Source organism: Lynx canadensis, chromosome A1 (assembly GCF_007474595.2).
Source record: "Lynx canadensis isolate LIC74 chromosome A1, mLynCan4.pri.v2, whole genome shotgun sequence".
In the NCBI taxonomy this organism is placed as follows: Eukaryota; Metazoa; Chordata; class Mammalia; order Carnivora; family Felidae; genus Lynx; species Lynx canadensis.
Window position 1 is genome coordinate 47492632 of NC_044303.2, and position 17071 is coordinate 47509702.

The 17071-nt window shown below is 35.8% G+C and overlaps 1 protein-coding gene across 2 annotated transcripts in view; it reads left to right on the forward strand.

The window, feature by feature from the left end:
• Window positions 1-17071, forward strand: part of PIBF1 (progesterone immunomodulatory binding factor 1) — a 200726-nt gene that overhangs the window by 10679 nt on the left and 172976 nt on the right. For both annotated transcript variants that reach the window (XM_030311936.1, XM_030311945.1), the window contains exon 5: window positions 716-835. In XM_030311936.1, coding sequence (XP_030167796.1) covers window positions 716-835 — 120 coding nt within the window. The remainder of the gene's footprint in view (window positions 1-715; window positions 836-17071) is intronic.

The following is a 17071-nucleotide window of genomic DNA, read 5'->3' on the forward strand; positions in this document are numbered from 1 at the left end:
GTAGGCTCACCATATGTTTAGGCAATAAAGATAGAGCAATGTACAAACTAGGCAAAAATTCCTGCCTATAGGAGTAGAGCATTATAGACGATAAATTAAAAGTAATACGTAGAATGTTTGTCGTAAGTGCTATGGAGAAAAGAGCAGGGGTGAGAATAGAAACTGCCACCAGGTGGGGATACTATTTTAAATCAGGTTAGGAGGATTAGGGAGGGTTTACTGATAGGGTGACATTTGATCAGAGACCTGAAAGGAGTGAAAGCATGAGCTATGCATTTGTATGTGGGAAAAAATTCCTCTGTCAGAGGAAATAAGGGCAAAACTCGGACACATAATGTGTTCAGGAAGTAATAAGCAGATAATGTGGAATGAGCAGTGGTGGGAAACGGAGAATAAGTAGTAAATGGAGTATAGATAGAGATGAAGAGAGACTGTGCCAGGGATGGAGAATTACAGATAATCTAGACTTTGAGGAAACTGAATCGGACATCAAGGCTTAATGTTAGTGGTCAAAGTCAGTTAACAACAGTCTTGTTTCTGTTTTGTACAAACAAATGTTTATTGTACGGGTATATATTCTGAAACTTTTTAACACTTTTCCTTTTGTTACTTTCATATTTTTATTACTGATAATTGAGGGTACTATAAATTAGCTAATTTCAGTGGTAACTTGGATTCTAAAATGGTTTATTAACTTGATTTTTTGTTTTTAAAGATTCGGTTCTATGAACTAGTAAATCCATTAAGAAAGGAAATCTCTGAACTGCAAGTGAAAAAGAATGACCTATTAGAAGAATTGAGTGAAAATAAAGGCCAATTGAAACAACTGACAGAGGTTTGTATGATTTTGATCACTTGTGGGAGAAGCTCCAAGTTTTTTTAATACAGAGTTCCTCAAGATTTGTGATCAGGAATATAAAAGTCAATGATCGGAAAATGGGATTGGGTGATGCCGACTACTGCGATTCTTCAAGTAGTGGGAAGGTTAAAGTGGAGATGGTCGTCTGAAAGATTGGCAACGTCAGTCTGTGCTGTTGACTCGTAGTCTGTGGTTGAGTATTTTGTTGTAACTCTTTCATTCTTAGTCTTCGTTACACTATAGCCTTATTTGTGATCTGAAAGGGAGCTGCTATCCATTTATCATTTTGCCCCTTCATTAAATACATTAGTTCTCCTGATGCTTGTTCAGAGCATGTGCTCTGATAGAAGCATCAGCCCCAGTGATGTGCATGGTCCTGTGCCGCGTACTGGCAACAGGGGATTCAAAAGAGGCTCTGCCCTTCTACGGTTTGCACTCTAATAGAGTTAGAACCTTAGATGATATCTTGACACTGCCATTTTTCTGTGTAACTTGGAATAAGCCGTTTAATGTTTACTGCTCTTTCAGTAAAGAGAGAAGATAACCGTGTTTTTCCACTCATGTCCATTGAACTGCTCATATTTCTGTTTCAAAGTAAAAATGTCATTTTTCGCAAAGTCGCATATAAATATTTTTATGTCCTTTTTTCAAGGGCAGCTTTACCGAAGATGTATTGTCTAGAAATAAATAATCAAAATTTAATTTATATTTCATTGCTCTAATTTGCTGTTCTGTGAGTGCTGGACAGAATCTACTTCCATCATTAATGTAGAGCCAATATTACAGGCAAATGAAGGCTCATATTCTTCCTCTCCTCACAGGAGTGATTAAGTCAGCAGGAGTGGTGGCAGAGAAGCATATGTGCCAATATGAACCCTACTACAAGGTTCTATTTTGGGTTTGTTCTTTTTCTTCTGATAACCTGCTACATTGTGCAGGTAAAGTATTTTGCACACTTGAGAAAGATAGCTTTTAATGTTAAAAAAATTTTCATCTATAGTCATAATAATAAATGGCAAAGTTTGAAGGCCTCAGTTTGGCTACTAGCTAATTTTGCAGGCTTGGCCAAATCATTTAATCTCTTTTTCTGTAAAATGGATGGCGGTGGTGGAAACACAGGACTTACTGGGGACAAGGCAGTTAGATGGGTTTTCAGACTTAGTTCTGTAGCACCTCATGGTACCTCAGCTTCCCTCAGAGACTTCTTATTTTTTTAGGAGGAGGACTGGAAAAGTTTCCTAACCTTGTTTATATCAAGCTACCTCTTCTTTAATGACTTTAACATTGGTGGATTCTAAGAATGGTTTCTTTTGAACTAAAGATTCCTTGGGCCAAAAAGAAAAAAAACTTGCAACTCTAGAATTATTATTAGTATGTGATATATTTTTGCTGTGTGGTAAAGCAGATATCCCAACTCTTGAGGGTCAATAATGGCATTGTATCCCAGATCTTTGTTTGTTTGTTTGTTTCAACCTTGCGAATAACACTTTTAGTGTTTTATTGGTAGGAAAACACTAGATAATTAACACTGGTCTGACTCATAGGTTCCTGAGTGTTTTTAATGCACTAATAATTCTTGAACGAAGAAACAGTTTTGTTTGTGAACCTGTATTGGACTTCTTCAGAGATATAGTACAAACAGGATATATATATATAGAAAGAGAAGGAGAGGGAGAAAGAAGGGTTTATTTTAAGGAATTGGCTCACATGATTGTGGAGACTTGATGAGTCCAAAATCTGATGGGGTAGGCTGGCAGACTGGAGATTCAGGGGAGAGTTGCAGTTCAAGTCCAAAGATAGTCTGCTGACAGAATTCCTTCTTGCTGAAGGTAGGTCAGATTTTATTAAGTCCTTTAGCTGATTAGATGTGGCTCGCCACGGGATACCTGGGTGGCTCAGTGAATTAAGCATCTGACTTCGGCTCAGGTCATGATCTCACGGTCTGTGAGTTCGAGCCCCATGTCAGGCTCTGTGCTGACAGCTCAGAGGCTGAAACCTGCTTCAGATTCTGTGTCTCCCTCTCTCTCTGCCCCCCCCCCCCGTTTGTGCTCTGTCTCACTCTGTCTCTCAAAAATAAAAAAATAACATAAAAAAAGATGTGGCTTACCACGTTATTGAGGGTAATTGGCTGTACTGAAAGTCTATTGATTTAAATGTTATTCTCATCTAAAAAATACCTTTACAGAAAGATCTAAAATAATGTTTGACTAAATATTTGAGTATTGTGGGCTAACCACTTGACACATGAAATTAACCATCACAGAACCCTTCCATGTGTAAGTTTGTTTCTTAAAGTTTATCATTTCTCAGCTGAAAATATCCTGTCTTAAACCTTTTCCTAAATTTAACAATCATATAAACAGAGAATTGAATCACAATCAGGAAAAAAGAAGCAGTGTCTTGTCTACTTAATAAAAGGGCTTAAAAACCCAGAGAATGTGATTTAGACAGAACAGAATTTACTTTTATATTAAAGCCTCATAAAGTTTGATTCTTCTCCTCTGTTAAGGGCTAATACAGGTCAACTAGCCCAACAGTGAAGAAAAGTAACAATATTTTTAAATTAAAGACTTTTATAAGGATATAGTGAACAATAAGTATAATATTTAACATTAAAAGAAATTTTGCTTAACTATATATTTGGGGGATTTTTTTTTTAAATGGTTTGTTAAATTATTTACTGCCCTAGTATTTGGAAAGTTCACAGATACTGGTTTACATTCCATCTTTGCAACTTGACAATGACATAATGATCTTGGACAAAAAACTTAGTCTTCTTTACTCTCCCCGCCCCTAATATTACAACTTTTCCATCTATACAAAATAGGATGAGACTATATAACACTTTCCTCATATGGCCATTATTAATAAGAGTGAAATTCACTCAGTAAATGTATATCATACATCTCTTATGTGGCAGGCATTGTTGTAGGTGCTTGGGATACCTCAGTGAGCAAAACAGTGCTCTCAGGCCTCATGGAGTTTATATTTTAAAAGGAGTACAGGGAAACAAATAGTAAGCATTATAAATAAGCACATTATAGAGATAGAAGGTGATAACTGCAAAGGACAAAAGAAAAATGGTTCATAGAGAGCAGGGAAAAAACTATATTCAGAATTCTGTAGGGTCAGCTAATAGGCCTCATTGAGGAGGTTAGACATTTACAAAGACTTGGAGGTGGGGGAGACAACAGAGTCCTCAAGGAAGAACTTCCAGGTGGAGGGAACAGCCAATGCAAAGGCAAGAGGGTGCCTTGGTGTTTGTGGAACAGTGAGGAAGCCAATATGACTGGAATGGTTGAAGGGAGAGAATAGTTAGATAAGATCAGAGAGGTAATGGGTTTGTTGAGGTAATTGTAACAACTTTGATTTTAACCATAAGTGAAAAGAAGCATTGGAGGATTTGGGGGAAGATGTGGCATGATCTGACATATTGTGAAAGGATTATTCTGACTGGTACATAGTAGACCCTCAAAGAATTTTAAAGAGGTTTGTTAATGACCCAGAAAATGGATTTTTGCTGAGAACAGACTATAGAGCTCTAAGGATGGAAACAGAGAGACTTGTTATGAAGCTGTTGTAGTTATGTAGGTGAGAGGGGGTAGTGCTTCAGATCAGGGATCAGGGTTGTAGCAGTAGAAGTGCTGTGAACTGGTTGGGCCCTATATGTATTCTAAAAGTAGAGCCATTAGGATTTCCTGATGAATTGAATGGAGGACGTGAAAGAAAGATAGGAGTCCAAATCAACTCCAATGTTTGGGGACTGAAATCATGATGGATTTGCATTCAGCTGAGATGGTAGCTTGTGGGTGAGGCAGATTTAGGGTTAAAAGAGAGTTCAGGTTTTAGCTGTTTTGAGTTTGAGAGATCTGTTAGATGTACAATTGAAAATACTTGGATATGCAAGTCTGAACTTGGGAAGCTATGTATTTGGAAGTTGTTAACATAAAGAATAATACTTAAAGCCAGGATGGGATCACCACAGGAGGGTGTATACAGAGGGGGGCTAAGTCCTGAGTTCTAGGACAGTTCAATATTGAACTGTTAGAATAGAGAAGGAGGATTTATCCGTGAGGAAAGGAAACCAAGAGAATTTCATGTCCCAGAAGCCAAGGGAGAAAAGTTTGTCAAGGAAGAGAGTCAGCTATTTCAATGCTGTCCATAGGTCTAGTATGATGAAGTCTGGGAATTCACGTTATATTTAACAAGGCCATTGATAACCTTGTGAAGAGTAGTTCTGGTGTAGTGATGAGGTCAAAACTTGATTACAGTGTGTTTAAGAGTAGAGGAAAGGAATCGGAGACAAGTCTAGGCAACTCTTTCTGTAGAGCTTTGATTGCATAAGGGAACATGGGGATAGAGATGAAGATGACAGAAGAAGTAGGTCAAGGGAGGCATTTGTTTTTAAGGTGAGAGAACATAACTAATATACACAAAATTACATTGTTAAACCATAGAAGTTTTTTCATTGTCAATAACAGACATCATCTAATTGCTAACCAGCGGTTGTAGGCAGTGCTCTTGGACATCAGGGTATACTGTGTCTAAGGCTCACCACGTCAGTGTGATCCGTGTGATAAAAAGATCATCTGTGTTTGGGGCATAGCCAGTAATTATATATTTGGGGGAAAGTGTTAGAACTCAGTGGTGTTTGTTGATTGAATTACTCTTGAGTTTTAAAGCATTTTATCTTCATATTCCACGTAATGGCTTTTAAAATAATAATTTTATTAGAGTAAATCACTTAGCTCTTGATGGCTTGAGTTTTAATTTTACGTGAACTTTTTACCAAAAGATGGGACTCAATTTAAAAAACAACTGAAGAGGGGCGCCTGGATGGCGCAGTCAGTTAAGCGTCCGACTTCAGCCAGGTCACTATCTCGCAGTCCGTGAGTTCGAGCCCCGCGTCAGGCTCTGGGCTGAACTCAGAGCCTGGAGCCTGTTTCCGATTCTGTGTCTCCCTCTCTCTCTTGCCCCTCCCCCGTTCCTGCTCTGTCTCTCTCTGTCCCAAAAAATAATAAACGTTGAAAAAAAAATTTTTTTTTTAAATAAAAAAAATAAAAACAACTGAAGATGTGAATATAACCAGATATAAGGAAGGTAGAGAAGATTATGATCATTAAAGGAAGGTTTGTAAACAGGAAGTTTATCAAAAATCATTGAATTAGGATTCAGTTAGGTTGAAGAGGTAACAGATTGCCAGGTTACTGGAGTTCAGTTGTCATCAGTGAGAGTCATTGTCTCGAGGACTTTTAAGTGTTCCCAAGCACCTAGTTTATTTAAAGCACTAAATGAAATTGTTTTTAAGTGCAGATTTCTGTTTTTGGTTCTGTTACTTGAAATGTTCTCGTTTCGGTGCTTTTTACCCAGTGGGTTTCATAATTCTTTCCTCTTCATTATGTGTGCTGTATGTAGAGTAATTTATTGTTGGTGGTTTGAGGCAGGTAATTAGGAACTCAAAAATGCCCATCATATACAATGGAGTAGCAAAATTTTTTTACCTTTTCTAGTGGTATCATTAATTTAGGTCTCAATACATAAAAGTAAATTTTCTTCTTAACTATTGTGAGAGAAAATTTGGATTCCTTCCTAAGGGGAATAAATATTTTGTTTCATAGAGGACAAATTGAAAATGCATCCAGTGAAAGATAGTATCCATTTCTAAGCTCTCCTAAATTTGACAAATGTAAGGAAGTATTACTTCATTCAATAAGCGGTAAGATACAGTGCCACAGTAAGCCTTGGGACAAGGTCGTGGTGTTAATGGCTGCAATCACTATGAAGTTACTGATATTCAGTAAGTCATGAGTCTAAATTTTTATAGTATTTGACCTTTTCATATAGTAATTCAGCAAACATTTTATCTTTATATACATTTAGGGGTGGATACCTTAAGGGAAGTAACATGGGTCTTACACACAATGCTATGTAATTTAAAGAGGAATAAAATCTCTGAAAAACAAAAAATGACTAGATGGTATTCACCCAAGAATTTTAAAGGACTTCAAGGATGTACTTGAAATGGCAGCAAATGTATAATCTTGTTATTCAAATAGAGCAGTTAGAGTAGATTTAATTGCTTGAGAGATGGTAAATTGTCTACCCATCCTTAGAAACTAAGGACCTTGATAACTACAAACTGATAAACGACACTTCTGTTCCTCCTGAGCTTGCAGAATGCATGAAGACTAGGATACTGAATAATTATTTAAGTGTAAACTTATAGGAGAAGGTCAACAAAAATTGTTAAATGAGTATAAAGGAACAAACCAAATATAGTATTTTACTTGGGTGATACCTGTACATGATGGAATATACAGACTTCCAAAAAGCCATTCACAGACTTCTAAATTTTAGTTTTAAAATTTTGACAGACTTCTGAAGAATTGTTATCATGAGTACTTGGGGAATTGCTTTCTCTTCAGTGTTTGAAAAATGAGAGCCAGAGAATAGAAATAAAAGAAACTTTATGAAAAATCAAAATAGAAGTACTGTCCAGAGATAACTGTTAAGTCCAATCTTATAAATATTTAACATTTTAAAGCATTATACTAGAAAGGAAGCCCGGAGGAGAATCTCAAATTTGGAGACAGTAAAGTTTTTCTTAGTAGAATAAAAAACTAGTAAGGCAAATTGGAGGAAGATCTCAGGAGATAAGAGGACTGATTATAACTTGTGTGGTTTCTTTTTTATAACCTCTCAGTTTATAATCCCCAAATTAGCATGTTCAAAATTGGTCACCAGCTCTAGAGAGTATAATATATTTCCATTTTATTAAAATATTTTCAAGAATAGATAACTTCAAAGAATCTTACAGGGAATGCCAGTGTATCTATCACCTAATTTCTGCCATTAACATTTTATTATACCTGTCCTACTCACATATATATCCATCCATCCACCAGTCATATTGAGTCTTATGAGAAATTGTCAAGCCTTTTTTTCCATGTATCAATATTTTATTCCTTTTAATTGCTGAGTAATATTCCATTATATGGATGTGTTCATTAACCAGTTGATGGGCATTTGAGTTATTTCCACCTTGGAGCCATTATAAATAAAGCTGCTTCAAACATTTGAATATGGGCTTTTGTGTGGGCATGTTTTTGCTTTTCAGGGGTAAATGTTAAAAGTGGAATTTTTCACTTCTAGATTTCCATTTGGTTGTTTATTCATTGTGAGCGTATTTTTCTTTATGCCATTGAGAATAGTTAAATCACTGCTCTAAAGCCTTGTTGCTAATTCCAAAATCTGGGTCACCTCAGAGTTGATCTCTGTTCATTGTCTTTTAAAAATGGGTTACGTTTTTCTGTTTCTTCAGAAGTCAAGTAATTGTAAATTGTTTATTTAAAACATAGGGTAAACTTCGATCATAACATGTGACTGTTGTGGAGACTACATTTTATGTTCCTCTAGATAGTGCCTTTGTTTTTGCTGTAGCAGAAATTAACCTGGTTGTACTCAAGCTGCGTACTGTGTCTCTTGGGCAGCATCTCAAATTTCAGTTCAACTTTTTTGGCCGTTAGTATGGCTTCGTGGGTCTCTCCTACAAATACATTGTTCAGAGGTCAACCAGAGATTTGGCTGAGATTGTCCATAGAACTCAAGGTTCCCTTTCTCTGGTTGTCTGGAATCTGTCCTTACATTAGAGCATCTGAGTTGCCCTAAACTCTGTCTTCTGGTTCTTCAAGCTAGAAAGATGAAGGATTTTCTGCTGCAACTTGGCACCGAGTAGGCCTCCCCTCAAACTAAAACCCTTTAAAAAAAAGTCAGACAAGACCAGGAGACTCATCTAGGAAAAATTTGCTTCTTCCTTGTGCAGATGGACTCTGCTTTAGAATTTGCCTAATTTGGGTCACTTTTCTGTACCCTTAAGTAGTTGTTTTATATTTTGTCCAGAATTTATGCTTGTTCTACATTAGAATTGTTCAAGTGGGAACTTACAGAGCCATTAGCAGATGTGGAACTGCTTACAATTTTGTTTTAAGCGTAGGTGAAGAAAGAGAAAATCTAATCTATGCAGGTAGAATATTTGACTTTGAGATCACCCTACTTTTTTTAAAAGGGCCTTAGCTCCATGGGAGACACTTTTTCTCAACATGTTTGGCTTTGTACTGACATGGATGGTGACCTGTCCAGCGCTATTAAGAAAATATTAGAAGCAAAAGAAACGTATTACTAGACCTTGAACCAAGTGTGCAGTTTTGAAAACTGTAACTTTGGTTGTTTGCACTTCTTACTTACTGATAATTATTGAATTCCTGATAAAGCAATAGAGTTTGGAGTTTAGAAACTAAAATCTGGTAATCAGGGAGCTGAGTTCATTCTCTGGAGATATATAAAAACTAGGATGTGTTGAATGAACACCAACAGCTAGGAAAAAATGCAGTTGAAGTTTCTAAATCACAATACAGATGAGGATTGAGTTGCAAGAGGATAGGAGTATCTGGTGGCTCAGTGGGTTAAACATTGGACTTGATCTCAGTTCAGGTCTTGATCTCAGGGTCGTGAATTCAAGTTCCGCTTTGGACTCCATGCTAGGCGTGAAGCTACTTAAAAAAAAAAAAAAAAAAAAAATTGTAAGAGGCTAAATCAAGACAAATCCAGGAAGGTGCGTACTATGTCACAGAACAAGTAGTAAGTTAATAGAAACTTTGAAGAGAACAGCCAACAAATATAGATGCTTCAAAAATGACAATAATGACAGTTTCATTGTTGTTTAGTAAGAGAAACTAATATATTTGTTAGTTGTGTCTCTGAGTTTGAGACTGACAACTAGGAGAACAAATTTTGTACTTAGTAAATAAGACTTTCCTAGATTGAGTTAGTAGTTTCCAAAATGGTCTTAATTTTTTTCACCACATGGTGGCAGCATATATTCATCTATTTCTTTAACCTGTTTTGGTTCTGCTCAGAAAATCTTGTCATTTTTGACCTAAAGGCCAAAGTGTTACCTTGTAACCTTATTTTCATTTTTTTTTTACATTTATTTATTTATTATTTTGGGAGAGTGAGGGGGAGGGGCAGAGAGAGGGGGAGAGAATCCCACACAGGCCCTGCACTCACGAACCCTGAGATCACGACCTAAGCCGAAATCAAGTTAGATACTTAACGAACTGAGCCAGCCAGGAGTCCACCTTATTTTCATGTCTATTCCTTACTTCATATCCACTGCCTAAAACCAGTCAAATACGATTTTTTCCTAATAATTCAGATTTATAACTGGAAGACGAAAGTATAAAAACAAACTTTCCTGGCATAACACATATTCTTCAGGACAAAGGTGTGTCAATTATTACACTGATTTCATAATTATACCTAATAAAAATATTTAGAGATGTTAAAGCCCTGTAAGTACACCATTAACCCTGCTTTTGTTTATATAATCTGGTTCATAGCTGATATGACATGAAAACTATCTTAGAAATTTAACAGAAAGTAATTTTGGGGGGCACCAGTGTGGCTCAGTCAGTTAAGCATCCGACTCTTGGTTTCAGCTCAGGTCATCATCTCATGGTTCATGGGTTCGAGCCCCACATTGGGCTCTGTGCTGACGGTGCAGAGCCTGCTTGGGGTCTCTCGTCTCTCTCTCTCTCAAAATAAATTTTTTTTTAAAAAAAGGATTTTTGATTTTTAAAAATGAAGTCACCCTTCCTGACGTGCAAATATTATTGAATTTCTGGGATCTTCTTTCATAATTTTTTTTCCAGATCTGTAATAAAATTTGGAAATAATATCTAGACACTAACACTGGAAAATAGGGCTCATCTTCTACTTCAAATTTATTTATTTTTTGAGGGGCTGCACCCTCTACTTCAAGTTTAGAGTTTGTGTCAGTAATGTCTAAAATTAACGTATTTTGAGCTGTATTGTGTGCATAAGCTTGTGTACGGTACTTAGTATTTTCATAAGTGCTGTACTTTTATTTTCTACTTATGAAATCTGTAACAGCTTAAATTTTGTTCCAATGCATGTAGCTAAACCATGTGCAGCTATTTGCTGCTGTAGAGTTATTTCAGTATGTAAGTTTTGTTTCAGAAGAAAGAAATGTTAACAGTACTATGTAAGGAATTAATGAGTTTGCCCTGAATGAAGCTATAGCGTTTCATGAGGAAATGGTGAAAAATTTTTTCTTATGAGAACTTTGGTAACTAGGAAGCAAGAAGAGTGTTTTGTTTAAGATAACTTCCTCGTTTAGAAACATAGTGACGTTTGTTGAGAAAAATTCTGCAAGATTACCTCGAGGCTCATTTAGGTACATCTTAGGTATTCGTATGTGAGTAATCCAGTTGACTTTAACTGTATGAAAATGAGGTATGATACATATTTGTTATTTAGGTTTTTATATTTCAGGGATATTAAATTTTCTGAAATTTCATTTTTATCCGACTTAACTGATGAGATTTAAATTACTTTTTAAGGTACATGTTTAAGATGATATCTGTCATTTATAATTATCCTAGAGTATCTAACAAACTTATCAGTAAACAATAATAGTTTTGCCCCTATGTTAAAGTAAACAAGCACGTCTCAAAATTTTGATTTATCGTTACATTTGTAGGCTCTTTTGGTCAGAGGTAGAATTAAGAATCTCAATTTTAATGAACGGCCTGGGATTCTAATGTGGCAGCTTCGTGCATTTGAAACACACTCTTGAACCCGGTGGCCAAGATGGTATATCACCATATTATGACAGGAAAAAAACTCATGAGGGACCTTACCAAATGCTCAACTTATATCAAGATACACTGTGACCACTTCATTCTTTTCATCTACATCTCAGCCCAGATTCCACAAACATATTTGGGTGTCTAAGAGTTCTTTTTGGTTTTTAATTTTATGAGATAACTTTATGATCTAAAAAATTAATAACTGCATATTCTAGATCATCTGAACAAATAATTTATACTAAGAGTGTAATCACTATGATGTTCATGCCCATGTTTGCATTTAATTTTGTCATGGCACCACAAAGATAGTTTTAAAAATAGCCATCAGCTGGGGCATCTGGGTGGTTCAGTGGGTTAAGTGTCCGACTTAGGCTTATGTCGGATCTCATGGTTCTTGAGACCCGCGTCAAGCTCTGTGCTGACAGCTCAGAGCCTGGAACCTGCTTCAGATTCTGTGTCCTTTCTCTCTCTGCTCCTCCCCCACTTGTACCCTGTCTCTCTCTCTTTCAAAAGTAAGTAAACATTAAAAATATTTTTCTAAATAGCCATCAACTTAATATGTAAAATACACACTTCAGCCAAATAAAGGCCAGATGCTGTCATGGATTACTGTATGAATACAGGTTTCACAGTTCGCATAGGGAAAAACAGTCACGATATTGAGTCATCGTACTTGATGCCTGGTATAGCTATGCAAAACTCAAAACTAAATAAACTTCTACATGTTCTAATTTTAAAGTTACATTATGTAGTCAACAAACTACTGAATAGAACAAGCGTTGCTGTTTAGGCTTACTTGAAAAAGGAGGAAATAAAGGGATTCTAGGAGCTGACAACCTAAATGAGACCTCATTTCATTTTTCCTTTCATCTAATTCCACTGATCTGCCTCTTCTTAGCAATCTGCGACTTGGGCTAGCAGGCGGCTGGATCTGACTAAAGTTTTGGACTTTAGGAAAACTGGTGTTCCAATTGTATATTTCTGCATAACAAACTACACTAAAACTTGGTGACTTAAAACTATTTATTTGTTACATCTCTGAAGATTGATAGGTTCAGCTGGTTATTACTTGCCTGTCTGAGGCTAGAATCATTTGAAGTCTAATTCAGTGACATATTTGGGGTCAGAGCACTCTCTTTGCACCTAGCCTCTCCATATGACTAGTTTAGGCAACCTTCAACATGGTTATTTCAGCACAAGGCAACTAGAGTCCTCCAGAGTGAGCATTCAAGCATTCAAGGCCAACACTTAAAGGCTTCCTAGGACCTAACTATGAAGTCTCAGAACATCACTTACAGCATATTCTTAGTCTAAGAGGAATAGACTACATTTCTCAGTCGGGTCATAGCTTGCCACATATAAGGGAAGAAGTTGATAGAGGCCATCTTGGAGATAAGCAGGTTTGGGGTGTTTCTCCCCTGGCCTGGTCACAGCCTGGAGACAGTGTGAGAGAGCCTTAAGCAAGATCAGGAAAATTGTTGGCAGACGTTAGTCTGTAAAAATCTATGAATTCCTCCCTACCGCCACCCCAAATAAGATGAATACAATCTCCCTTGCCTCCAGAAAGCTGAAGAATAGACTAAAGTATTCTATTGAAATAGAGACTTTTATGTTGACCTTTAAAACTAAACACAGTTTTATTTATCTTGAGAAAATGCTTAATTTATATTGATAAAGATTGAAAAATAAAGGGATGGGCTAACAATTATGAAAAAAGACAACAGGAATGTAATATTAATATCAGATAAGGTATAATTTAAGATAAAAACTACAAAACATTAACAAAAAATAATAAAAGATGATTTTTTATAGTCATCAACTTCTGCATATTGAATGACAGTAATTATAAAGAAAAAATTTTTAGAAAAACAACTTAATGAAGTAATAATGCTGGGAAAGTTTATAATCTACTTTCTTCAGAAGTAGATTGATTTAATAGATTAAAAAAAGTAAGGACTAGAAGAATTAATTCAGTCAATAATTTTGATTTAGTTGCTATATACAAAGCTCAATGTTCTCTAATCAGAATTTTTTTTGTCACTAGGAAGTTTACAAAACTATCAGGTATAAACTTGACCACATTTTCAGTACAGATTTTATAGTTCCTGTTAAAAATCATAATTTAGTAAAACTAGAGATAATTAAAAGGTGGGGGAAATAAACTTACTTAGAAGTTCAGCATATCTTCTAGATCAAAGAGAAAGTAAAACAAAACAATGAAAATGAGAACATTTTACATCAAAATCCTTGAGACATTTAAAGCTGTGCCAGAGGAAAATCTAGAGCTTTAAAATGCCTTTACTGTTCAAGAGAAAGATGAAAAATAAAGACATGCAGTAGTCATTTTAAGAAAGAAAGAAAAACAAGGAGTACAGAATGATTGTATGTTAAGAAAATATAGCTCTGTGGTAATAAGCTTGAAAACTGAAAGAAAAGTGAAATGTCCCAACAAGATATAGATGACTAAAATCAACAGAAGTGGAGAACTTGAATAATCACTATAGAGGCATTAGAAAGTGAGTAAAGATGTATTACTGACGAAATTACTAGGTTCACAGATGGATTACCCAGATAGGTTCACAGCTAATTTCCACAAGGAGAGCTGATTCCAGTTAATTAAACTACACCAAACTATTGAAAAAGATGGAAAGCTCTGAGAAAGATGGTGCAAAAACAAAACAGAACAAATCTATAGGCCAGTTTTACTTACTACTACACATGCAAAAGTTCTAAATAAAATGAATTCTAGCATTGTATTGAGAGAATAATACTTTATGATTAAAGTATATTCTAGGATAGAAGGGATAATCTATTACGCAAGTTGAAGGAGAAAAAACCAATCATATGGTTGTAGTGATAAAAGATGATAAATTAAAATCTAGCAACTATTCCTATTAAAGACACTTAAATATTTACAAACAAAATGTTAACCAAAAAAATTTATCCTAAATGGCAAAACAATAAAACCTTCTTCTGTTAACATCAGTAACCAAACACAGATTGGGTTGCTCATTATTAACTAACATGGTCTTGGAGGGCCTTAGCAGATGCACTAAGAAAAAAAAAACTATCCATATATAATTTGAAAGGAGATTTTAAAATTTTTTCTGTGTTATGTTTGAAAAACAGCTGAAATTAATGCAGAAATTTGATATTGTGACTGAATACAAGATTAATATATAATCAGTCTTTCTCTAGGCTTAGAGAAATAACTGCTCAATAACTGCTATAGAGGGGCACAGGAAAAAATATTTCATTTTGTAAGGAAGGTAATGGACTTCTATGAAGAAAACTGTAAAATCTTAGTGTTGAATTTGGAAGCACCATATTTTAGGAGGGAGACTAAGATCTAAAATTATTACTTTTTTCTTATTAATATATTAATCAGATGCAGTTAGTTTATATCCCAATACTTTTATTGTTTTTGTTTTTTATTTTGTTTAATTTTTATAAAGTTTGAGAGAGAACGAGACTGCAAGTAGGCGAGGGGCAGAGAGAGGGAGAGAATTCCAAACAGGCCCTGCGTGGGCTCGATCCCATGAACTGTGAGATCATGACCTGAGCCAAAACCAAGAGTCAGAAGCTTAACTGACTGAGCCACCCAGGTGCCTCTGTTTTTTATTTTTTTGGTAGAGAGGAGAAGCGTTGTACAAGGATTGGGATTGGATAAATTAGTCTATACGAAAAAATAAGTGTCTCAGAATTGGCAAGAAAAATGTGAAGAAAAAAAGATGAGAGGTGGGGAAAGTTGAGGTACTAGTCCAACCAAGATCCCACTATATACTTCAAAATTAATATATAAACTAAATGTGATACTGGCATAGAAACAAACAAACGTTAGTGGAACTGAATACAGAAGTAGATCTAATTATATTCCACAACAGTGGTAGTTTAATTCAGTTGAAGAAGAATGGTTATTTAGTGTAAGGGTCCTAGCATAACTGGATATTCATCTGTTTAAGGGGAAAAAAAAAGGTGTCCTCACATTTTATACCATTCACCAATATTAATTCCTGTTGAATTAAAATTTTTAGAAGAAAATCTAGGCCATTAGTTGAACAATAACACAGATTCTTCGGGTCCACATGCCTTCAGGTGGTATGGAAAAATTATTTTCACTTCTAACTAAAAGTTAGCTCTTAATTCAATAACAGATATAAGCAAAACCACAGTAGGACTGCCGCTACCTATGACACTCTGTCAACATTAGAAATCACATATTTTCATCACAATATTAGTTATTCCAGAAATCTTTAAATAGAGTTGTGCTCATCACTACTTCAATATTACTGTAGTTACTAGGCCCCTCGCCGAGTTTACCTTTAATGCATTCATAAAGGACATAACTTTTTTTAGATGAGCAATTTTTATTTTTATTTTATGTATTTTTAGAGTGAGAGAGCAAATGGGAGAGAGGGGCAGAGAGAGAGAGAGAGAGAGAGAGGAGAGAGAGAGAGAGAGAATCTTAAGCAGGCTCCACACTCAGCACAGAACCCAATGCCAGGCTTGATCCACAACCGTGAGCTCATGACCTGAGCTGAAATCAAGAGTCGGGTGCTCAACCAACTAAGCCACCCAGGCGCCCCAGGACATATTACATAACTCTTAAAAATACTTTGATAGTTTTATTTCAGTATGATTTGTTTCCTTCATAATTCTGTAAATTTTAATTTTTGCTTTTAGAAACAGTCTCAGAAAGGGTTCATGGGGGGCACCTAGGTGGCTCAGTCGGTTGAGCATCTGACTTCGGCTCAGGTCATGATCTCCCGGTCTGTGAGTTTGAGCCCCACATTGGGCTCTGTGCTGACAGCTTGGAGCCTGGAGCCTGTTTCAGATTCTGTGTCTCCCTCTCTTTCTGCCCTTTGCCCACTCGTGCTCTGTCTGTCTGTCTGTCTCTCTCTCTCTGTCAAAAATAAATAAACATTAAAAAAATTTTTTAAAAAGAAAGGGTTCACAGGCATCACTAGAATGCCAGTGGAGTCCATGGCACAAGAAAGTATTAAGAATCCCTAATTTAAGTGAATATTAACAGTGCTTCTTAAACTCTAATGTAAATAAAAATCACCTGGGGATCTTGTTAAAATGAAAATGATATAATAGTTCTGGGATAAGGCCTAAGACTGTTCACAGTTAGCATGTTCACAGATGTTACTAGTGCTTATTGTCCAATGCCAGTTAGTGGACTGAACTTTGTATGAGTAGCTAAGTTCTGGAAGTCACTTGTCTAGTGTAGTAGTCAGAGCCACAAGTGGCTATTTCAATTTAAGTTAATTAAAATTCATTTCCTCAGACTTACTAGTTACAAGTGGTTAGTGAGTACCATAGTGGATGGTACAGACACAGAACATTTTTTCACTGAAGAAGATTCTGTTGGACAGTGCTGTCCTAGAGGTTGGGGTAATCTCAGCCAAGACAAGGAACAAAAAAGCTTTAAAAGAAAAGACAAAGAATAATAATAATAATAAAGCATAGGCAAAGTTTAATGTTTAAAGTATGCATTTGGGGAAAAATTGGAATGAAGATGATGAAAAGTTAATACTAG